The sequence below is a fragment of the Sander lucioperca genome, chromosome 7, assembly GCF_008315115.2.
Source record: "Sander lucioperca isolate FBNREF2018 chromosome 7, SLUC_FBN_1.2, whole genome shotgun sequence".
Lineage (NCBI taxonomy): Eukaryota > Metazoa > Chordata > Actinopteri > Perciformes > Percidae > Sander > Sander lucioperca.
The window spans coordinates 43,183,449-43,209,374 of NC_050179.1; the positions used below are offsets into that span (position 1 = coordinate 43,183,449).

The window sequence follows — 25,926 nt, forward strand, 5'->3', positions numbered from 1 at the left end:
CTATGCTAATACGGAGCTTTAAGCTAGGTTTAGATGAAAAATAAGCTAGTAGCAATTACCATAGCATATTTTACAAGCCACGTCAAGTTAGATTAATAAATTGAAAGTAATAATAAATTAATAAATTGAAAGTAAATCACACTTCTTACCCTGCAGTGCATGAACAATGCTGATCCTCTATCTTGTTGTCTGAGATGGTGATGGCAACGAGATGCAGTTTATCACGTTTACACTGTGACCTGTAAATTTTTGCCTGGAGCTGAAGCTTTTTATCGACCTTCTCAACAATAAAATCATTAATATAACCCTCCAATGCATAGTTAAGGCCCTTTTGGTGACTTCGAGATGATATATAATCTTTCTGTCTCCAAAAATCATCAATTGCCTCCTGAGGAATGTCTCCTACTGTGACAGTTGCCATAGCGCCTGTCACCGAATGTTGATTGTTTGTCCGAGTGAGTGGAGGGGGCGTGGCTTAGCCATAGGTCAATTGGACAATGTACACTCAAGTTACACCCACTTCCTGTTTCTATGGCGAAACGCACAAAATGGCCACCTCGCCACGGCCACACCCTATGTAGAAAAGTTTTTCTTTTAATAACTTTTCATCTTTAACGTCTTAAGATGGCACAGACCAAATTTGAAGTTGATTGGATGAAATCTCTAGGAGGAGTTAAAGTACGGCATGTGGAAATGGCCAAAATCACACTAATTTTGAACTTTAAATTAAAAATGGCAGACTTCCTGTTGGGTTTAGGGTATGGCTCCAATGACGTTTTTTGTACATCGTTATATGTTACATATGTTTACCAAGTTTCGTGAGTGTACGTTAAACGTACTGCAGGGGCTCAATTTATTTAACATTGTAGGGGGGCGCTAGCGAGCCATTTTTGTGCGTCTATTCCCGAAACCCTTAAAATACGTACATTTTCACCAGGCTTGATGCGACCGCCAATTTTGGTGAGTTTTTGAATATGTTAAGCCCCTCAAAAAGGCAATTAATTTGCAGTAATAATAATAATTCCTTCAGTTTCAATAGGGCCTTCACCACTGTCGGCGCTCGGGCCCTAATAATTCCTTCAGATCCAATAGGGCCTTCGCCGCTGTCGGCGCTCGGGCCCTAATTAAAGCTGCAAGCAGCGATGGACGGGCCCTTGCTCCTCTGCGCGCGTCTGGGTTACCGGCGTTTGCCGCTCCTTGCGACCGTGCATTTGCGCGGCACTCAGACACTGCAAATCGTCACCAATGAAAAGGGAACTCCCTGCTGAGTTCAATGAAACCTCACATACAGTTCATTAGCTGTGACAGGGGGCGTGGCCAAAGCATAAGGGTCGGGGCAAACCTTTACCAATTAAAAAGAAAGTCTCTGCTGAGTTCATTGATACCTCACATAAGATTCTACCTTAAATGGGTCACCAGTTATGAAAGGGGGCATGGCTTAATCATAGGGGGGCAGAACAAACCATCACCAATGAATAAGGAACTATCTGCTGAGTTCATAGATACCTCACATAAGACTCTACCTTAAATGGTTCACCAGTTATGAAAGGCGGCGTGGCTTAAGAATAAGGGACGGGTCAAACCATCACCAATGAAGAAGGAACTCTCTGCTGAGTTCGATGACACCTCACACAAGACTCTACCTTAAATGTGCCACCAGTTATGAAAGGGGCGTGGCGAAAGCATAGGGGGCGGGGCAAATCATGACCACTGAAAAAGGAAGTCTCTGCTGAGTTCAACGATACCTCACACAAGGGTCTACCTTAAGGCGAGACGCTAAAGGTGAATAGGGTAATTTTTTTAACTAACAGATATCACCATGAAACTCTCCCTGTTGATTACTGACATTAATATGAGAAAAAAATGTATTACAAGTTTTCTGTAATTTAATGTTTAAATGTGCAAATTAGGCATTATCTAATTAAATATGCGCTAATTTGCATATATTTTAAAAAACTAAATCTGAGTATTGGATGAAGCCAGGTTCACAATTCTTTTTTCATTGTGTTCACATATTAGATGGGAAAAAAATTACAGAGGGATTTATGGATATCTACTGTTGTTATCCTGTAAATCAGAATATACTGTCAATAGCCTTAAAAAAATCGATTATGCCATGTTTTTTGGAATAAAATATTATATAAATCAGGCTAGGAATAATATATTTAAGGATCCCTCTGTAAATGTCTTCATAATATAACTAGGTACAAGACTGGAAAGTTTGGTGTATAAAGGTGCTACTGAAGTGGAGATTTCAGACTTGGAGTATGAGAGAAAAGTCATTTTGAGAAAATGGGCTTTAAAGATTTTTATAGCAAAATTCTGCTAATTTCTATTGAAAGCCATGAATTACAGACACATATCCCTTTAGGTCCACGTAAGATCCATGTATCACACTGTTTAACATCCAAAACTCATTATTGCATCATCCATCACTGATCATAACATCCAAAACAACACATCAACATGGCCTTCAACTGAAGACCATTACATCACAAACTGACAGAACACAACCATTACACAGCCTAGTTCCCCCAAGTTAGTTTACAGTCTACATATCCATGCCTGCACCATATGTAGGGCCTTCCTCCATCTCCTGCTGGTGTCTTTTCACTTTTTTGGCTGTGCTTACACTTTTACGGCTCCACTTTGCGCTGGTGGAATGGACACTATTGGCTTTTGAGATCCTAACCATGTCGTCATCCTTCATTGCATTGACAGTCTGTGCTCTGAAGCCACAATTTCTCCATCACAGCCTGCATGGCAGAGGCACCCTCATTAAATATAGAAATAGCCATACTGGCTGCAGCCTCAACCCCAGTTGCTTTTCCCCACAAAGACTGTTTATGGACATTCACCTATCACATATGAGGCATGCGTTGGCATTCTGAGTGCCTCCATGCTGCACTGTCACTGGACATCCAGTAATACACAGGGATGAGCTTCTTATGGTGATCATTCAAAATACCAATATTTACAACATTGGAGAAAGCAAACAAAGTAGACTAAATTGTTATTTGACAGAGTATCTGAACACTGTCAGAGATACGAAGAAGAGACGGATCCTGACTAAATACAGGCTCAGTGACCACCAACTGGGTCAGACAGACAGGTCAGAGAGAGAGACAGGCTCAGTGACCACCTACTGGGTCAGACAGAGATGCACTTCCTCCTCCACTGGGAAAAACTATCTTCACTAAGAGAATTACACCTTGGAAAAATAGCCAAAAAAAGTTAACACCAGAAAAGAAGCTGATAGTTCTCCTAGGAGAGGGGACAGCAGCTCCACTGACAGATAAACATGTATCTGCCTGCTACAGCCTGAGGGACTCACCACCACTTAGGATCCCACAATTACAGATTTGTTTAGTATTGTATAGTAATTATATTAGAATAGTATATATGTGACACCTACATATTTAATATATGACATGTAGGCCATAAATATCTGTAAACTGCTTGGTTGGAGAGAGAGAGAGAGAGAGACAGAGAGAGAGAGAGGGAGGGAGAGCGAGAGCGTCTGATTACCTCCGCTGTCTGAACACTCAACACAGTTTAAACATCGACGTACTATGTGAAGGCATTTCATCATCTGCTGTCATAGTTTGTAATCCTGTGTGTCTTCTTGCTAATAACAACTGTTTTCGTCTTCTCTGAGATGATTTTCAACCGTTTTCGACGCATTTCTTTTGACATTCTGAACTACCGCGGAAATGTCAGAGCGCGTCACGTGACCATTCTAAGCGACTCACATTGCCAGAAATTAGCATCAGCCAATGAGATTGCGCATTTAGAGTTAAACCCCCCCCCTTTTACTTTAACGATTGGTTGCTGATAAAAAGGAAATGACCATATTTGGATCCGACAGCATTGTACAGGAGAAAGAGAGCTTTCCAATGGTATATGTGATGACAGGGTGCAGAAAGCGATAGCGGAGCAACGGGATGATTTAGAACGCTAACTTTTGATGAATTTAGGAGAAATCTACCGACGCAAACAGACAAAGTGTAGTAAATTAAAGACCTAAATGTGTACTTTTTACTTTTTTTCACCACAAGTCTGAAAGAATACATGTTATTGAAGACAAATAGCCCAAAATCTCAAAATTGACCAGTGAAAAAAAAACGATGTTTTTGCCTGCCGTGTCTCGCCTTAAACGATTCAAATGTTATGAAAGGGGCGTGGCCTGAGTAAGTGGCCGTGGTTAAAGTATAGGGGCCGGCTCTGTATCACAAGTAGACAACACAGTATAAGTTTCATGTAAATCGGATGATGTTTGTCATATAAGGCTGATTCCCTGTTGCCAGCGGGGGGCGCTATGACCAAAAGTCAATATTGGCCTGTATATGTCCTCAGGTCTGGACTCTTGTTGATTGTGGGAAATTTCAAGCAGATATGACAATGTACACTGCCACTTTCTCATTCATCACTAAACTCTCAAAATGGCCGCCACGCCTCGCCCAGACCGTTTGACGAAAAGTTTTTCTTTTAATAACTTTTTAAATACATTTTGTCTTATGAATCCTGAAAAGTTTCGAGCCAATAAGCAACAAATTGCACCTACCTTACAAGAGAAGGTTGCGGGTGTTCTTCCAAAATAAAGCAGAAAACTTTAAAAGACAAGAAATACAATCCGGTATCAGTGGCTATTGTTTTTTATTCTTTTAAAAGACATTTATTACTATCAAACATTGGCGAACCCAATACCTTCCCCTCTTGCCAAGGATTACATGGATCAGATATTGAAAAAAACACTATGTTATTATCCATCTAATGCACTTTTTGCATTCTCTTTGCAACTTTTACTATCCAACTTTCTCTCCTCTTTCTCTCATATTTCTTTCAATACTTTCCCTTCCTAACTATCTATCTCTCTGTCTCTCTAGGGCCAGTATTGTTCAGAAGAGAATCATTTATTTCCAGGATGAAGGCTCTCTCACTATTCGACTGTGTGAGAAAGGTAATGACAGCTGCCTATCATCTCTTCCCCTCTCTTGTTGGCTGCTTATCTTTTCATCCTTGACCACCCATCATGGTGCCATTATCCCTTGTTCTATTGTTTTTTCGTCTTTTTGGAGCGGAACAGCTTCCAGTCTTACTGTGTTTAAAAATGTATGAGGCCAACAGAGGCAGCGGGGGAAACTGTGAGGACATTGAATCATGGATATCCAGGGAGTCTGTGTGTAATTTATATATTTATTTGTATTTCAACACAGAGCAGCATCACAGCATTTATCATCCTGTGATTTTAGTACAGGGGAAATTGCCATTGCCAGATTTGGAAATCTGTCTTCTCCCCATATAAACACTTCAGTCAGTGAGGTGACAGGACTCTTTTAGCTCTGACGCACACTTATTTATTGTACAATAAAAATCAGAGCAAACAAAAAAAAACAAATGGTTTATGAAACCTTTCATAACATCGCCCTCACCTCACCAAAATGTTATTTTTTCAGGCTAGTATACTAGGTTATCAAGCCACCCTGTTTCAATTTGCTGACATAAGTTAGGCCCTTTCTGCATTTCACTTATCCTGCTATAACTTAGATGTCAAGTGAGTTTTTCATCCGAATAATTTGGTGACTCATAAATATTTTATAACATCAAGGATAATGTGTCATTTAAATACCAATTCATCCCAGGGATGTAAATTTAATTATCACTGGGGCCAAATTGTAGTAATTTATCTGGTCATTTATGCTGGTTTGCATTTCTGTCAAAGCTTGCACACTGCCTTCTCTATTTTTGTCTGTTAGCTCCTGAACTGTGTTTTTTTCTTTAATTTGGCTTACATCCTTACATATGAGTGGGTGTTGTCATGTTCACATCCTTTCTTCATGTAGAGCGTGTGTTTGGTGAAGCCACAGAAGCTCCTGCTATGGAGTGCTGCGCCTGCGGAACAGCCAAGTACAGAATCACCTTCTATGGTAACTGGTCAGAGAAAGTACATCCCAAAGACTACCCAAGTAAGTACAAACCGTTGACCACCACTAGTCAAAAAAGTCTGAACACCCCAATGGGTTATTGTAAAAAGGGTTTTATTAGAAAATTACCCAGAAAATGAGACAAAAAAACTGCCAGAGAAATTGCCACAAAAAGGAGGACAATACTGGATAAGATCAACATCAATGCAGCAGCACAGGTTATTCCAACTCAATTTACTGAAACAACAACTCATAAAGGAATAGTTTGACAATTTGGGAAATACGCCTATTCACTTCTTGTCGAGAGTTAGATCAATACAAAGCAACAATTGGTTAGTTTAGCTTAGCATGTCTGGCTATAAAAGTTGTGTCCCGACACGGGAGTCCTGTGTGTGTACTACACGCTTTAATAATATCAACAATGTTATTTATGTAAAACTTAAATAGTATTATTTTTGTAGCTTGGTTGGGATGTACCCGATCCGAAGGCAGGTTGTGTGTTAACTTTTGAATTGAAAGACATGTATGGGAGAGATGGAGAGGCAGTAATAAATACTGTGGGGGACTAATTATTGTCCTTTCGTAAGATAAAATGTGATATTGTAATCATTTGCACCATGATTATATTTACCATTTAGTTTTTTTGCCAAAATAAAAATGCTGCCATTAATTAGGCTACAATGTTTCAGCATTTGTTTCATGCCTTTCACACTGCAGGTTGCTTACAACTCAAAACAACATCAGATAGAACCAGAGATGTGGGTTTTTTTGCGGTTGTTGCTCACAATAACATCTACGACACCAAGTGTAAATGACCGTTACCAGATGATAACTGCATTGGGTGGCAGCGTGAAAATATTTTTTCTAAAAATGGATAGCAAATTTGCACATTTTACACTGCTAAGAGTTACTGTAACCAATTTTGTGTAGGTGTAAGCTCTGAGATAAGCTATGGCTGTATATGGTGTGTGGAGGCTGTGTGTGTGCTATAGAGATTACCGCAGCGCTATAGTGATGACACGTTATCAGTAAAAACAAAAGGATACAGACGCTTGGGCACTGGGTCTGGCGGTTATAGTACCGCCTAAAGTGTCTGGCGGTGCTAGTGTTAATCTGTAGAAAAAAAAAAAATAAAAACAAGTTGCTGTTTAACGAAGGGTTATGTGCGTCTTCACTGGTTGCCTGGCAACCTCCACTAAGTTATAAGTCCCACACATAACCCCCTGTAAAACCACAACTTAACTGCTCCTAGCCAAAGAAAAATGCTGACTGACCAACAGAACAGTTTATTATTCCTATCTGATAAATAATGTCAGGCACACAGTTAGCTACTCATTCAATCAACGAGTATCCACTCCCTTCTTGACTTACTTATCAGAATTCAAACCACTCAAACCTAAATGTAAAAAAAAAATGTCTTCCAGGACGAGCGAACCACTGGTCGGCTCTGATTGGTGCATCTCACACCAGAAGTTACGTGCTATGGGAATACGGGGGCTATGCCAGTGAGGGAGTCCGCCAGGTCGCTGAGTTCGGCTCCCCTATCAAGATGGAAGAAGAGATTCGACAGAAGGTAGGGGAATCAGATAGAGTGTCTGGTTTAGGCAGCCTGGTCTTGTTTTCTTTGGCACAGAAATGATGTTGGACTTCCTGAAGCATGTGGGTATGACAGACTGAGCCAGTGACAGGTTGAATATTATTCTAAATCCTGGCACTAGTTGGTCAGCAGTTTGAGTACCCACCCAATAATAGTCAGGTCCTGCTGCTTCCTTGATGTTTACATGCTTAAAAGCCCTCCCGACGTCATGTTCAGAAAGGGAGATGAGTGTGAGAGGTGCACCCACCCACCAAAACCTCTGCTTCAGCTGTTTTTGCTTGTTGGCTGCCGATGGCCTCAAACAAGCATAATATGTGTTTATCTCACTTGCTATAGACCCATCTGCACTTGGTCTCCATCATTATATGTGCTTATGCCCCCCTGCCATTTGTCAGGGGCATAGACTGTAAAAACAATGGATGAAGCTTCCGGGTCTGAATAGTAAAGCCAATGCAAGTGCCTTAAACCTGCATTCTATCTCATTTCCAGCAGGGGGCAACTTCACTGATTGCAAAAAGAAGTCAGTTGTTTAGAAGTGTATGGGAAAAAGGACCCTACTTCTCAATTGAACCAAGCTATCTAGCTAACAGAAGCTTTAGCTGGTAACTGAAGGGAAAGACTGACAATTTTCCATACTGCTGTACATGCAGATAATTTGTGCCAGTTTACCCGTCTGTAAATCTCTACTAGATGACTTCCTTCAGAAGGGTTGAAAATTGGCAGCTTTAACCAACATTAAGCAACCATAAACAACACTGGCTTGACTGCATCATCCTTCCCAGCTCCACCCTCTTGTCCAAAAATCACCATGTGCGGTTTAAAAAACAAACAAGATGGCAACGGCTAAATAGCAAAATGCAAGACTTCAAAACAGCTGTCCCCAAACCAATGGGAGTGCTGCTACATCAATTATTTTTTTCATAGTTTATGGTCCGGGGCTATTACAACATACTGAGAGATATATGACAGGCTAAGACAATAAGAATCAAGTCGACACACGCATGCACGCACACACACACACACACTAATTTTCCTCTGTCAAAATGGCAGCTAATGAAATTCTCATTGCCACATGGGCAAAGCGTTTACATAGTGACACAGGGCGTCTTCATACGCTCACCCTCTCATTATCCTTTTCATTAAACCAGATGCATATTGACAGTGCATGGTGTTAGATTCTTCTGCAAATCAGATTCCTTAGGAAGAAATCGGCAGACTTCTTTTGAGATAACTATGTATTTAGGTGATCAGATATCTGCTGATCATCTGAAAGGCGCCTCTTTGTGTGTGTGTGTGTGTGTGTGTGTGTGTGTACGTGTGTGTGTGTGCATACTTTTGTATGTGTGTAAGTAGATGAGTCAAATGCTTGTATGTCTATTGAAATTCTTAATGTATTGTGTGACAATAGGTACTGTGAGACGATAGCAATTATATAGCCAGCAACTACTCACAGAGCGTCCGCTGTTTCACTTGCATTTTACAAAGTTATCAAAACAGCTCAATCTTTATCAATTATTTTTTTCATCTAAGTTGTTGAATCCTAAATTCTCCAACATATTACTGTCTAGTTTTCTCTCTTTTGCACAAGCAGAAAGAGAAACTATTGCCTAGTTTACTGGTATTGGAAAACGGCATGCAATTAGTCAGATTAACATTTTTTTTTCACGTTAGAACAATAGTTTGAGTTTCGAATAAAAAGTAAAAGGTTAGCTCTGTCACTATGTTGTTCCAATGGCCTTCTACAGTATCTTAACCCCTTGTCCACCAGATGTGTTTCAGCCATGTTTTTTAAGTTGTCCGTCTCAGTTTTACAGTTTTAATGAGACGAGAACAGCTCAAATTTCACTCAAATGTCACAACATCTTTAAATCATCGGCCATTGACACTTCAATACGTGGACAGAAGGATCAGCCACCAATCCTGTGATTAATGAGTGACCCACCTACTGAACAATAGTTGTACATGTAATTAATGGAATCAGTATTAAATTATTCTTTAATATATCTTTGTATTAGGCCAATTCGGGGCAGTGTTAATATTATAACATAATAATAACATATAATAGCATAACATAACAGTGAGCAGGACTGATTACTGGCAATATAGGGTACATAGGCATTGGCATCTGGTTATTTGGACTATAATCTGATTCCAGAAAAATGTACTATGTCACAATATACATTATATAAATATTACAATATAAAACTAGAAAATGCATTTCCTGCAGAAAAGGTGTGTGAATGCTGAATAGCTAAATTGCTAAAGCTAAACTGGATTAATAACTTAAATCCATAAAAAGAAGTTAGTGAGAATAGTTGGAAAAGTGGGAATGGTTTTAATTAGTATGAATTTCATTGACAAGTTGAATAACACCACTAATGTAAAAAAGATGTGGAATAATTAGTTTTCTTTGAAACTGGATTGCTGATTAAATGTGTAAGAAGAAGGTGAAATTGTAGGAAATACGGAAAAGTGATAATTGTTTTAATTAATATTAATATCTTTAAAAGTTGAATAATAGCCATATTGTACGAAAGTTGTAGGTATTACAGCAGTGGGACAGCAGTGGTAAGCGAGCGACATCCGTTTGGCACACATCGTGGCACCACAGTGGCAATTTGTCGGTAGTTGAGAGACCCTGCCTCAATTTCTCATCAATTAATCAGAAATTAGATTTCCTCAGAAAACCCACAAAGATAAGTGTACATGGTTTGCGTTATTATGGATCCCAGAGCAGTTCTAGGCATGTCCTGCCATATGAAGCAGCCCAATTGGTTGAAGTCAGGCATTGACCTTGAGTAGTTAAAGGTGCTCTAAGCGATGTCACGCGTTTTTTAGGCTACAACATTTTTTGTCACATACAGCAAACATCACTATCCGCTAGCTGCCAACCCTGAACACACTAAAAAACGTGGTCTCTGTAGAGAGCCCAGGCTCCACAAACGGCAATAAAAACAAACTGCGCCAACCTGCACCACGAAACATAACAGTGTTCCAGCCAATAACCGACAAGAAGGAGTTGGTTGAGCCATCACCGCAGCAGCGTTAGCACGTAGGCTACTTCCACAAGGGGGAGGGGACCATGGATGTATTAAGAGAATGAGGAGGGAGGGGTGCGAGCTAGCCTCCATTTTGTTTGTAAATACTTCGAACGTCAACAAGAAGTAACATCACCCAACATCGCGTAGAGCACCTTTAAAGGACAATTCCGGCGTAAAATTAACCTAGGGGTTAATAACACATGGGTACAGAGTCGACCGTTCTCTGGGATATGTTTTCATGCTAATCGAATGTGACCAATTTTAGCGCTAACCGCTAATTAGCTTGTAATGCTAGTAGTTGGGGCACTGGTAAAGTAAAAAGAAATCTCTATTTCTATACCACTAACAAGGCTCAAAATAGCATCACACTTCCACGGTAGCATAATGAGGGTCCCTACATGTAAACCGAAGCATTGAGAACTTTGTAAGTGTACAGACAGTACAGACAGTTTATAAAGACAGTACTGTTTGGTATACAGGTAGGTGCCATCTTGGGAAAACAGTCATGACCAGTCGAACCACGAACACCGTGCTTGAGCTGTGTTACTGGTTACTGGTTGCACGGTCGACTCGGTACCCATGTGTAAATTAACCTAGGGGTTAATAAACCTAGGGGTTAATAAACCCCTAGGTTCATTTTGTGCCGGAAATGTCCTTTAAGGTTAGGATAGCCGATTGGTCAGGGGATACAACAGGGGACCTGAACAAATCCGGATCTGTTATCTCGAGAGAGCATGGACGCCTGGCCAATCATAGCTGCTGTAAATCTGTTTTAATGGCAACAAGTAAACAGGGAGCAGTATTTTTTCTTGAATATCACTATAACATTTCCATTTCTCAACCCATTTCATACACAGAATTTCTTAGCTCCAGTGGCGGCTTGTTATTAAAGGGCGCTAGGGCGCCAGCCCCCATCACAATTCTAGAAAAACAAATCTATAGACCTAGATGAACAACAAAATAATTTTGAAATTAAAATTGTTTAATCATACGATGTGTAGGCTACATCATGTTTAATGTGGTTTCATGGGCCAGCATTGTTGGATTAATGAATATGTATGTACATCTTTCAACTTCTAGCAAGCATGTGACCTGAAGTGGTCTCTGATTGGTTAGTTTGCTGTATCACTGGCGAATTAGAATTGAATAAATGTTTTATCCAATCTGATTGATTCTCCACACCTGTCATACAAAATGTGTGTGTGTGTGTGTGTGTGTGTGTGTGTGTGTGTGTGTGTGTGTGTGTGTGTTGTGATGTCGTGAGAGGTTTTTCTTTGCAGCAGGCGGGGTGTAGGGCAGAGACCAGCCAAAACGCGTTTGCAAGCAAACAGAGGTTTTTATTTTAGAGCAGTCTTTTTTAGAAAATACTCCAACGAAAAACAGTAAATCCAACTCAAAAACTTACTGGGAGCAAAACCACGTCTTCACAAAGTCCTGGTAACTTAGGTTCTTTCCCCATAAACTCTCCTCTTTGCTCTCTGACTCTGCTCTCTTTTTCTTCTCCCAGTGCATGAGCACCTACTGTAATCAAGGGGCCGAATGAGCACCTGCTGTAATCAAGGGACTGAGGCATTTGCACCTCCCCGTGCGGTGCATTCTGGGACCTGTAGTTTGGGTGGTGGCCATTTTGTCATAGGGTAGCTACTCCTGTAGAGGAACATAGCGTCCCTCTACCACACGTCCCCTTGTGATACCACACATCCCTCCTCCCGGGCCTGACGTCCTCGGCAGGGTGAACGAGGACCAGAAGGCATCACGGCGGGATAGGGCATCAGCATTTCCATGGCATCATCCTGGTCTGTAAACGACAGAGAAGTTAAAGGGTTGGAGCCCTAAAAACAACCTGGTTACCCTACTGTTCATCTCTTTGTTTTTAGCCATCCATTGTAACGATGAATGATCTGTAACTAGAGTAAACCTTCTTCCCAACAAGTAGTATCTGAGTGTGTCAAGGGCCCACTTTATCGCTAAACACTCTTTTTCAACTGTGGCATAGTTCTTCTCTCTTGGCAGCAATTTACGACTCAAATACAGAACTGGGTGTTCCTCACCTGCATGATCCTGGGATAGGACAGCCCCCAGACCCACCTCCGAGGCATCTGCCTGGACCACAAACTCCTTACTAAAGTCGGGGGCCATGAGGACCGGTTTTTCAGATTACCAAAGGCCTCTTCCGCCGCAGGGGTCCATTTCACCATCTGGGAGTGTTTCTTTGTGGTTAGTTCTGTGAGATAAGCAGCTGCCATAGCAAAGTCAGGGATGAACTGTCTGTAGTAATTGGCAAGGCCTAAAAAGGATCTCGCCTGCCTCTTTGTCAAAGGTTTTGGCCACTCCTGGATGGCCCCAAGTTTCGCCTCCTGAGGTTTGACAAGGCTTGGCCGATGGTATACCCCCAGGTAGTTTGTCTCACTGTACGCCAGCTTGCATTTCTTGGTGTTTGCCGTCAAGCCTGCTTGTCGGAGGGAATCCAGGACCTTCTGGACCCGAGGTAAGTGGCTTTCCCAGTCTGGACTCTGGATCACCACATCACCTAAATAAGCAGATGCATATTCTTTATGAGATTTCAATACCTGATCCATTAAACGTTGGAACGTGGCAGGTGCTCCACATAACCCAAACGGCATCCTCCTGTACTGCAAAAGGCCTCCTGGAGTGGTGAAGGTTTTCTTTTCCTTTGAGTCTGCTGCCACAGGAACTTGCCAATAGCCTTTTGTAAGATCTAGAGTGGTTATGAATCGGCATTGCCCAGACTCTCAACGAGCTCGTCAACCCAAGGCATGGGGTAGGCATCAAACTCAGACACGGCATTTACCTTTCTAAAGTCATTACAGAAACGTATCGTATTGTCAGGTTTGTCTGCCAGGACTATAGGGCTTGACCAAGCACTTTTGGACTCTTCAATTACCTTCATCTCCAGCATTTTCTTTACGTCCTCCTCAATCAGCTTCTTACGTGCCTCCGGTACCCGATATGGTCTTTGGTTCACCACGTGTCCAGGTTGTGTGCGTATTTCATGTTCCACTAGGTGCGTGCAGCCGGGGAGGGACGAAAAAACACCCTGATTGCCATCCACCAGCTCCCGGGCTTGCTGTAGTTGATGAGGGGAAAGGTCAGGACAAAACTGCACTGCATCCCGGGCAAATTCGCTTGTCTTCCTAGGGGAACAGACATTGACAGTGGAACTCCCTAGGTTGGGCTGCTCTGTTATAGGCTGCACTTTGATCTCGTTGTGCCTTCACCATGTGCTCTTTCACAATGGGAAGTATGGTGTTCATTCGTTCCCGCATCGCCCCCACATGTTCAATCATGGTTCTATGGGGACAAGGTTGCTCCTCCCAGGTCTCTTTGGTAATGTCTAGCAGTTCCCTTGGTTTGTAGAAATACAATAAGTCAAAGGGTGAGAAACCGGTGGAGGCCTGTGTGACTTCTCTTACCGCAAACAGGAGGTAGGGAAGAAGCTGGTCCCAATTTCTTCCATCTTCCCCAATGGCCCTTCTCAGCATGGCTTTGAGGGTTTGATTGAACCTCTCTACTAATCCATCGGTCTGTGGATGGTACACTGAGGTTCGGATCTGTTTCACTTGAAGCAGAGCACACAACTGCTGAGTAACTCTGGACATAAGAGGACTCCTTGGTCAGTAAGAATTTCTTTTGCTAGCTCTACTCTACTGCTGAAAAGGATTAATTCTTTAGCAATTTGTTTAGCATTAGCCTTTCTTAAGGGGATGGCTTCTGGATACCTGGTAGCGTAGTCCACAAGAACAAGGATGTACTGATGGCCCCTAGCACTCTTAGGGAGGGGATCTACAATATCCAGGCCCACCCTCTCAAAAGCTGTTTCTATAATGGGGAAGGGAATGAGCAGATTTCTGTACATTGGTTTTGGAGCTGTGACCTGGCACTCTGGGCAACTGCGACAATAATTCTCTACCTCCTTGTGAACCCCTGGCCAAAAGAATCTCTGACATATTCTTTCCTTGGTTTTCTCCACCCCCAAGTGAGCCCCCAGTAGGTGAGTCTGGGCTAATTGCAGAACTGTGAGGCGGTGAAGTTTGGGAACAAGAAGTTGCTTCAATCACTTTGTCATTATTTTTAACTACCTGATAAAACAGACCATTCTTAACAGTAAAGTGAAGGTAGGAAGGAGTTAACCTGGTCCCCACCAGAGCTCCCTCTAAGACCTGAATTTTTTTTAGGGCATTACTCAGGGTGAGATCTTGCATTTGAACTGTTCCAAACTGACCTTTAAGGGGGGGTGTCACTCCAATATCCATAGCCTCATCTTCACTGGGCCTGGGTTGCGGTTCTGAGTCAGTAGTCTCCCGGGTTCTGAATCCCCACCGTTAGCGTCCACTGCAAAAACTTGAGCTACAGTGGATGGTAAAGAACATGGCTTGGCGAGATTAACCCAGACTTTACTCATTTTCCTAACCTGCGACTTACATTTTCAGGGTTCCCGGTTTCACGTCTTTTTGGCTTCCCTCCACTGCTTGGAGAAGGCTGGACAGTCTCGACCGATTAGGACAGGAACTGGGAGTGTCTAAATTACTCTCACTTCAACATCGAAGGAACCCTGCCTGAGACAAAGAAAGGGCCTGCATGTAGACTTTGCAGCCTAAAAAGTTCAGACCTAGGCGTTACCCTCCACGTGGGGAGGGTTCAACTGGCCGGAAGTCTAAGAACTACAGCATGTAGTTCCAGAACACTCTAAAATCCCATTGGCTAAGAGTCCCTAAACGCAACGGAGGTCCTTATCTCTATCTCTGTGTCCCTATCGAAGCTATAAAAGTTTCCGACAAACTTTTTCCCCCCATCTTTCCCCGCAGCTGACGCTGTGAAAGGAGACACGCAAGCTTGTGTTAAATTGGTCCGCTTTCTGGACAAAAGTGGTTTTATTGGTTCCTGAAACCTCCTGTTTTCAAAACTGCAGAAGAGAAAACGTTCATCTACCAGAAAATCAGATAACAGTGGACACTGCTTTTCTTTTTCTCTCATTGAGTCGACTAGCTTCCCTCCTGCTGCTTTTGGGAGGGAAAGCTTTTCTCCGTGGCCCATTGACGAGCGACACGGACCATTTCTGTTTTAACCTGGAAAGCTATGGACAAACACAAGTAAGAAGGCTTAAGGTTTTCTGGGCAGAGAAATTTATGTGTTTTATTAATGTAATAACTGCTAATGCTGCGAATTGTGTTATGACATTAATGTGATTTGGGTTAATAAGTGCTACTGGTGCGCCTTGATTTATTAATCTGATTGAACCGCTGAGTCCAATCTGTTTTGCTGTGAATGTATTTTGATCATGATACTCGATGTGTTTGAAACTGTAGCTTGGTTAAAACTGCAATTGCTACCCTGCTGACTCCCCTTTTCACTGTTCTGAGCGAGATAGTAAAACTCCCATTAGTCAGTCGAACCACCGGTACCGCGGCATGACGAGACAGACACGGCGTGGACCCGTGTAGGCAACAGATCAGCTGTTAGCTTACCAGAGAGGCTAACCATGTAAACATCCCCTTGTTAGCATACAAGAGTTTATTTTCAGAGCTCGAAAATCAAGACTCAAGGTGCCCTTTCTTTTCTCACTTAAGTGCGTTTTACTTTCTCGCAAATGTGCTCTCTCTCCTCTGCACACAAATTTAACCCACACAAACACACACACACACACACACACACACACACACACGTGTTGTTCCCACAGTCAATCACAGACAAGCTAATCGGCTAGCACATAGCTTATTGTTTAGCGTGAACGAGCTAACGGCTAACTCATAACTCATAGTGGTCTCTTCACCCCCTCCTCTTTCTCTCACACACACACACACACACACACACACACACACACACACACACACACACACACACAGAGTGTCCCACCACATGCTGGTTTGTTTCTGCTTTTTGTTGTAGTTTGTAAAAGGGTATATAGGTTTTGATGAGTGAAGAATTATTGATCGGCCATTGATAATTTGGAAGTTAAATAAACTCTTATACTTTAAATAGTAGTTGTCTGTGATTATTTTGTGCATTTGTTGTAATAATTGCTGGTTGAACACAGGTAGTGCTCGAATTCACCCCTTTCTGTTTCTTTAAAGAATACTGGATAGATTAACCAAGTTAATTAAGATCTGTATTTTAAAGGAAACCACAGACAGCTCAGTTAAGTTATTAATAACTATATTCATAACTTTATTAATATTGATAAAACATCTTTGATAATTTGCCAATAATTGAATGTGTACCTTACCAATACCCAACACCGGTTCACCTTGAGCAAGGTGTGAGGCCTCCAACACCAGGGTCCGAGCACTTCCCAAATCAAGCAAGGCTTCTACATCACACTGGTTGACTGTTACCGGGCACGTCGGTCTGTGGTCTCCCTTCTCCCCAAGGAGGGCAGCAAAGTGCCCTTGAGGGTTGCTTGTAGACCCCACTGTGGGCATTGGCTCATCGGACTTGTCACACTGCCACGAGATATGGCCCACCTCGCCACAGCGATAGCACTGTTGAAATTCCGTTTTCAGGAATCTACTTTGCTGTCCAGGTGGATTAAACCCTCTTCTCTGGGAGCTAGAGGGAGGGCTATCGGGTTTGGTCTCTTTTTGTCGGACCCTGCTGGGCCGAATGGGAACAGAAGCTGAGGGTTCTTTACGGGGGAGTCGGAGCATATTGGAGGCTACCTGATACTGCTCAACTGCTTCTACTAACTGCATGGTGGTTGTTAATTTGTGGTGACTGATTACCCTTTTTGCTTCATAGTGCAGAGCTCTCAGGTAATGGTCCATAACCAGGGTTTCCACAATGGCGGCTGAGTTGTTCTTCTCAGGTTCTAGCCACCTTTTGGATACTCGCATCAATTCATGCAGTTGGGCACGGGGCGTGGTCCCCCTTTGGAAACTCCAATTATGGAAATGCTGTGCCAAACTAAACTTGGTCAGGTCATGGCGGCTTAAAATCTCCTCCTTTAGCTTGTCATAGTCTTGTCCAGTGCTAGTGTCTACATCTTGAAAGGCCTTAAGAGCTGTAGAGAAAAGGAGCCAAGAGTCCTACCCACTGCGACTTTGGCCACCCCTCTCGAGTAGCAGTTGCCTGGAATGCATGAAGGTAAGCGTCCACATCATCAGTCACTCCCAACTTCGGAATGAAATCCTGTGCCTTGAGTTTTGGCTGGGTCTGTCGAAGCTCCAGTTCCTTGAGTTGATTCGCCTTTACTTGCTGTTGCAGCAAGGCCGCATTAGTTTCTTGCTGTGCCCTCTGGGTCTCCACCAGCATCTGTAGTAGTTGCTCTATGTGTGCTTGGGAGTCCCTTGTGTGAAGTCCTGAAAATATTCCGCCAAGTCTTGAATATCTTCAGTTTTACTCATCCGTCTCTACACACCTACTGCCCGCATTCTCCACCATATGTGATGTTGTGAGAGGTTTTTCTTTGCAGCTGGCAGGGTGTAAGGCAGAGTCCAGCCAAAACGCGGTTGCAAGCAGTCTTTAACAACCATGTCAGCTGTGTCAGACTGCTGCCATTAAATCACACTGAGAGTGACCTCTCTTTAACAACCATGTCAGCTGTGTCAGACTGCTGCCATTAAAGGACACTGAGAGTGACCTGTGAAAAGAAGGCTCACACAGCCTAAACTATAGGTGGCAGCAGTGAAATGACCTCATCGTGATCGCCACAAGGCCTTTGCGAACGTAATGGTATTTATACCATAGTCTGGGTGAATACTTGATTCTGATTGGCTGCAGGGTGTCCATAAAAAAGTGATGTAGGACACCTGCTAAAGGAGTTCTGGTGAAACTGACTATTTACTGTTCTAAATTAATGTGCTACATTAAATCAAAAAGGAAATGTGGATCTGTTATTTCCAACGCATCCTCTGAAAAACACAGGATGGCGCTAACACACAAGCTGCAAGAAGTAAGTTATACTTCCCCTCTGGACTGACTTTGTTTCACAGAGAATAACGTTATCTCACATCCCGTTCACCGTTCAGGTCGCTCACTACTTCAGGCTGCGCCGCTGCGGTCGACAGTAACGTTACACATCGTGGATCAAATTGTTCGTAAAAGTCGTTATATTGTTTTGGGGACAATGACATGGCTGGATAGCTAGCTTGTCTTGTTGTCCAACATACTGTCAAATTATTTTTACTGATTGCCAACTGTACACAATGTTATTGACTTTGGATCTTGCTAGCATAGCGTTAGCTTTCTGGCTCGTAGCTAAACTGAAGGGTTCTATCAGCTATCAGCATCTTTTGAAGCCTGCTCTCATTGACTTTCATTGTAAAAAAAAAAATGTCTAAAGCTTAATATCTTTAAAAGTATAAATGGCAGAAAAAAAGTTGAAGAGGAGCAGCAATGTCCTTAAAGAGCTGAACAGTTTGATATTGTTTTTGTAGCTGAACGTATGCAGAAGTTAGAGATGACCAAATGTACCGAATAATAAAAATAAAGAATCAAATATCAAAAATTAGCATTCACACAATTACATATATTGATACAATCCTAATCTATGTCACATGTATTTTGCTCCTGTGTGCTGAGGCCCACAGTATCTCTCTCTCTCTCTCTCTCTCTCTCTCTCTCTCTCAAAGTGTGTCCTGGCGATTTGCAATGCAACAATAGTGTGTTGTTAGTGGGCTGTCAGTGTGGTGTGTGCCTGTCAGTTTAGGTTTGGACTCTTGTGTGGAGACATTAGAGTCTGACGGACAGCCCTAACTCCTCTCTTGGCTGGCTCTGTCTGTCTCTGGGGCTAGCTGCTCTGACACAATGGAAACTTCAGCCTGTTACACAGCAGAATGAGATGGCTTGATTGTGTACTGTGTGACTGGAATGTTAGCTACTGAGCTGTAGAATGAAGCAGCTCGATTGTACACTAGAATGTCAGCTATTGAGTTGTTGGACTTTGTAACTGGAGGTCTTTAAACTTTTTTTATGTCTGTGAATCGAAAAAGGTTTTGTGTCTTGTGCTATGTCCCATTCATATGCCAACATTTTTATTCCACAATATGTCTCTTTTTTCAGCATTAGAACTGTTTTTCGTAGATGGCAATATAAACTTAGCACAAAAAGTAAGGAAATTTGTGTTTGGTAGATTATTTCTCTGTCATAACAATGCTTTTTGGCAATAAATCTTGTACCGTTGGAAAGCCCTTTAGTTCCCTTTCAATTGGTGTCCCATTTGTAAGGAACATGCATTTGTGGGATGAGCAGCAGTGCTGAGTATGTGGGTTGCGCCCATGAAAAATTTGCCAAATCTTCTCTGCCAATGCCAAACAGCTTATTCTGCCATTGACTCGTTTGGTGTTAGGTGGATTGGATGATTGAAGTTTGAAGAAACAAGACATATTGGCAGGAGCCTCAGTAGCGTGAGGAAGAACCATACACAGCCACAACAGCCTGGCACCTCCTCCTCATGCTGGTCACACACTGCTGCTTACCCAATGTAAGAGTCAGGATCTAAAAGGAAAAAAGACTGATGCTGAATCCCACAATCAGAGGGGAATTGGCAAAGGAAAGAGCAGTGATCAAATCTCCCTGTTTGAGGGGATGTCAGGTGGAAAAGCTCCAGACTAGGTGCTGAACTCTGTGATAAAGTAAAATAATTGGCTAACCTGTCTTTCCTGATTGATAATTTGTTAAAGTTAAACACTTTTTTGTTTGTCTCTAAATGAATACTGCAGTTCTTCAAGACCCAAGTAAAGTTCCTGTCTTGCTTCTCAACAAAACAAAAAGAGCTGGGGTAGTAAGGGGATAGAAGCAGTCGGTTTTTGTGTTTAGAAAGACAACATTTTATAAAACGAGCAAAGGTGCTTTTCTCAGGAGTTGGTATAGACTGTAATTAAGGCTCTGTCTGCTGGACATGTAAACGAGCAATTGCTTTCTGACACATTGATAAGGTGATAATATATCAAACAAGAGCTGGAAAGAGCATTATGGAAAAAAACATTGCTCTTGAGTTTTTCAACTAAAAAATGTTTTTTGAACACCACAAGTCAAGTGCCATATAATGGCATTATATTTAAAAAAAAGTCAGGCAGCTCTATGGCCGATATCACTGGGCAACTCACACCAAAACAATCTAGATGGATACTAAATATAAGAGACAGAAAACATTTGTATTTTTCATTTGGGGGTATAACAAATTAGAAAATATTAATTCAAAGCTTTGTAAAAGTATAATTCATGGCAGAGCTGTTGCATTTGATTGCATTACATTGTCCATGTGTACCTAATGAAATTGTTGGTTAGAGAGAGGTGTAAAGAGTTTGTAAAACAGTGTCCTGTGATGAGCTCAAGAGTTCAACATTCTTGCCTTGTCTTGGTCTGTGGGATGAAGCAAGCTGAGAATTGTGGTGCAGGCCGGTCCTGCATTCAGCGGTAGGCTACTGTCCCCCGGACGATAGCAGGCAGAACAGTTTTTGACTGGGGTGCTTTGGGTCTCTGATTATCCTGTTAGTTTTCTTCTTAGACCACTGGATTTTAAGGTCCCCCATAGATGACGGCTCCATCCTGGTGATGTGCAGTTTTAACCACCATCTGTAGAACCTTCTGGGTGAGGGTGAAGCAACTCTGATGCAGCCGGTCAGTATATTCTCGATAATGCACCTGTAGAAGTAAATGCACCTGTAGAGTATCCTGGAGTCGATGCTGGACCTCCTCAGCCTGTGGAGGGAGAAGAGGCGCTGTCTTGCAGTACAGGGGCATGTAAGGTGGTCTGCCTTGACATGGGAAATATTTTCTGTGCCCTTGCTGTCCCACTTTAAGACAGCAGCTGCAGTAACAAAGAAACATGTTTTAATCAGCCTTTTGTTTAATCCTGATTATTATTACATACACACTTACATCAGGGATGGGAAAAAAAAATATTTTTTCAGTTTCCCCACAAAAGTGTCAAGGTTTGATTTAACCTAACCACTGTCTATTCTTAATGGTTTGTTAAATCCCTTTGACATCAGTAACATTATGGTGTAACATTACAGTGTCTGTGCACACCCTACTGGTAACGTTAGCTACAATTACCCACACCAGAGACCGTTTAGAACTAATTTTAGTGTTAGATAAAAATCTTTGCTCACAGTAAATGTGACAACTTTACGTCATGTTACAAGACTGTTGCCACTGTGTCAGAATGTGACATTAGGCAGCTTTTCTGTTACGTTGACGAGGATTAAAGGACCCAATTGCAGAGAGAGGCAGGCAGGCAGAAGAAAGTTGAAGATTTATTGATCAAAACACAAAAATAAACCAAGGGAGTCCTGAGAGCTGCAGCAGGCAAAAACAAATTCCAGAATGTAGAGAAAGGGAATCCAAAAAAACAAAGGAAGCACAAAAAACAGGAAAATACAGGAAGCACAGAACTGATTAGAGCTGACACGGGGAAACACGACAGGAACCAACACAAACACACACACAAAATGATCTGACAAGAGACAAAGGGAACACAGAGGCTAAATACACGAGGTAACGAGCAAATAAGGGACAGGTGATACAGCAGGTGAAACACATCAGGGTGGGGCAGGACAATCAGACAAGGCGGGAGAACACAGGAAGCAAAACTAGACAAGATAGGACAGAAAACAGAAATATACACTATTCAGAATAATACACAGTGAAAACAGGAGAACAGAAAAATACCCAATCACAACAATACATATACAAAACAGGAAACAGCAACAGAAATATGCAAACCACAACACTTTTCATTTTGTTCCCAACGTGTGACAACTGCTCAATTGAAAACATTTATTTGATCAAATATATTAGGCTATATTTAACAAACTCACCCAAATTCTGTTAATATCCTTTTAAAAATGGGGCCACAAACACACCACCTGCCAGGCAGTTTGTCTGTGCTTCATTCAAATGGACCAACTTCAAACTACAAACCCAGCTGAAGGATCCAGTTTAACTCATGAATGTATAACAATATCGTTTAACTCAAATCAATGCTAACATTAGTTAGGCTAACACTGACAAACTAACGTTGGCTCTAGCATGAGCTGGTAACAAAATTCCAACTAAAGTAAACATACTTCAGCTTACCTAGCACATATTATTTATATCTATGGTTACCTAGCTACTGATTAGCTTGACTTCAGTCAAACCAGTACCCGTCTATTTATTATCTAAATAAGTTATAATTACAAAACTTAACCAGTGTTTCTGCTTCTCTGTCACCCTCAAGGACTCTGACCCTCCGCAGTCCACCTTTTTTCAATTTCGTTAACCCCGCCCTTTTCCTCCTCCACGCCCAATCACCTGCAGCTATTTTGAATTTAGAATTTTTGAGTGACAAGCAACAAAACAAATGCTACAAATGCAGTGTGTGGTGTGTCATGATGAAGTAGCAAGCTTGTATATTTTATCAAACATTTTACATTGAAGAGAATGTTACAAGTTGTGTTCATGGCATGTTTTAAACATATTTATACGTATGTTTTTAAACAGCAGTGATTATGTTAAAACATGTTAAGAAAGACTAGATATAGTATAGAAATATCTGTGCTACAGCAGCAAGTACACAACACCCACATATACAATAAATAATAAATAAAATAAACTACAAGAACACTACATAAAAAATATATGCAGGAAATGATGTACAACGTACATTATATACAAGTAGTGAATAAAAATGTAACCTACTTAAATAGTGTAATATAAACATATTTGCGCAAGTTGCGCTATAGTGCAGTATTGTGATGTGTGAAGTATTGAGAGTGTTATCTGACACTCGGTGGTAGAAAGTCCGAACCAAGGTCCGGACCAAGGTTCATGTTTTTGTTACATTGTATACATTTGATCCGGTAAGTTTTGGTTTCACACTGCAGTTATGCAAGCGCACTAAAGATCTAAACGTGACAAAACTACGTCCTGCCGTCATCACATACGTGAGCTGCGTCTCCAGATACTTATAATTGATTGGTTTGTAGACGGGCTTCCTTGTCCTCTTGTCTCCTCTCTCTGTGTCGGAGTTTTTTCAGCTGACTGCTGCTCTCCTCTACTGCCGCGGCTCTTTTTGTTTTGTTGTGTTGTTGAGAAGCGAGACACGGAAACTTTCTTTCTGGAGAATTTATTCAGAGACAAACTGAAACCTACACTGTACATTTACTACCACTTAACAAATAAACTGCTGATCTATTCTCAGCTCTGATAGCAGACTGCTGTCTGCTCTGAGCGCTGACACCGTTACCGTTTCTCACGTACACATAAGCACTGAGCTATTCCTTAAAGGAGCTTCCCCGGTCTTGTAACACAAGGAGAGTCTGCCAGAGCTCCTTGTATTTGGTCCGAAAGTCCGAACCATCCAAAAAATGCTTTCACACTATAGACCGAGACCACCTCTTTTTATCGGACCAAAATTTGGTCTTTTGATCCGGACTGTGGTCCGGGGGAGGTTTCACACCTCTAATTTTGGTTCAGATCAAACAAAAAAGTCTGAAAGTCCGGACCAAATGAGGTATGTGTGAAAACGCCCTTAGCCATGCTGTCTCTCCACCACAACTGGCATCTTTTTTCTTGGGTCTTTTTCTCAGTGTTATTTAGCCATAAAATCATCTCTCTATCATCTCTTTATCAGGATGCATAGTATCCAGAATACTATGCATCCTGATAAAGTTCCCTTGGCCTTCGGAATTAAAATAGACCCACATCATCACATACCCTTCACCATACCTAGAGATTGGCATGTTTTTATGTCGGTTAGCTTAATAGCTGGTTTGATTTGCATTGAGAGATGATTTTATGGAAAGTACCCCATGCCAATATCTAGGGTATGTGATGATGTGGGGCTATTTTAATTCCAAAGGCCAAGGGAACTTTATCAGAATGCATAGTATCCTGGATCCATGAAATAACTGGCCTTTAAAAATAAAAATCTGCCTGCCTCTATGGGAATTTAACATAGGGGTGTACTCACTTATGCTCACTGTATTTTAAGGAAGAACATTTATTTATTCACAATACATTATTCATTCACAAAGAAAATTGGTGTCCTAAAAGGTTGGATTTTTCCTCATTTTTTTAATTAAGGCATTAAGATCAATTTCCAAAAGATGATTTTTTTATTCCTCTTTTTAGTCAAATTTAGCATGGGTGTACTCATTTATGCTGAGCACTGTATACATATATGTGAATATTTATGATTACGTCCTAATATTAGGCCTTTTTTACTGTTGTTACTATTGTTATCAAAAATAATCAAAAACTCATATAATTGAATGACAAACAACATATTGATTAGTTTCCCAGGTATCAAAAAAAAACATGGGAATAGAAATTATATTTACAGGTTTTTACAAAAGGCAACCATTTGACATTAATTTTAAATTAGGTAACAGCAGCCAATCAGAACTAGATATGTAACATTCAAACTTTAATTAGATATTACAAACACTAACAGTAGCCAATCAGAAACAGCAAGCAATTTAAAATTCAAATCTATTTTTCATTCAAATCTAAATCTATAATCAAATTGTTCCAACAGAAAACAAGCTGGCACTTATCATTTATCATTACTGCCGAATGGAAATAAGTTTACAACCTTTGAAAGTTAGTGAGAGCCCTTTTTTGATGCTTAGAAGAGTATAGGTTTGCTATCGCCTGTCTTGCGAGTAAATAGCATAAAAAAACATTTGGAGAAATGCAACCCCACATCACGCTGCGTTTTGAGGAGGTGTGAGAATCCTGTACAGTAGGCTAAACAGTTACATCACTGCCTCTATCACTTCACCAAGAAAGTTTTAAAACACCAACATAAGCCCTGAACTGCCCGGGAGTTTGTGGATCAGCTAAATGTTTGCAAAACAACAAAGCACAATCAATATCTCTCGCACGTCTCTTTTCTTTCTCTCTTTCTCCATGAAATGAAGCTGCCTTCAGGTGCAGTAGGAAACGTTGTGTTCTATAAACGATCTGACGAAAAACTGTTACTGTGAAATATAAAGTCTACTTGTGCTACATTGGGGGGTTAAAGAACACAACAGGACGTCGCACCACCCTAAGGCGATTGCTTTTTTTTTTTATCAGAACACAGCTTCATGCTGAAGTACAGAGCTCATTTAAGATGATGCTCTGACGTCCTGTCTCCAAGAAGGCAGCACAGAGCTGCGCCAAACAAAGCTGACAGAAGCAGAGAAGAGGAGTTATGATACACCGTCTCGTCCAGTCGCAGTGCTCAGTCGGGGTGGCAGTAGCTCAGTCCGTAGGGAGTTGGGTTGGGAACCAGAGGGTTGCAGGTTCAAGTCCCAGTGCGGACCAAAGTACAGAGTGTGGATTGGTAGCTGGAGAGATGCCAGTTCACCTCCTGGGCACTGCCAGGTGCTCTTGAGCCAGGCACCATACCCTCCCAACCGCTCAGTGCGCTGGT

At 41.6% G+C, this 25,926-nt stretch overlaps 1 protein-coding gene across 2 annotated transcripts in view; it reads left to right on the forward strand.

Annotated features, from left to right (window-relative positions):
- LOC116057552 (spondin-1-like) overlaps nucleotides 1-25,926 on the forward strand; it is a 293,280-nt gene that overhangs the window by 92,588 nt on the left and 174,766 nt on the right. For both annotated transcript variants that reach the window (XM_031310072.2, XM_031310065.2), the window contains exons 4-6: nucleotides 4,887-4,960; nucleotides 5,844-5,966; nucleotides 7,349-7,497. In XM_031310072.2, coding sequence (XP_031165932.1) covers nucleotides 4,887-4,960; nucleotides 5,844-5,966; nucleotides 7,349-7,497 — 346 coding nt within the window. The remainder of the gene's footprint in view (nucleotides 1-4,886; nucleotides 4,961-5,843; nucleotides 5,967-7,348; nucleotides 7,498-25,926) is intronic.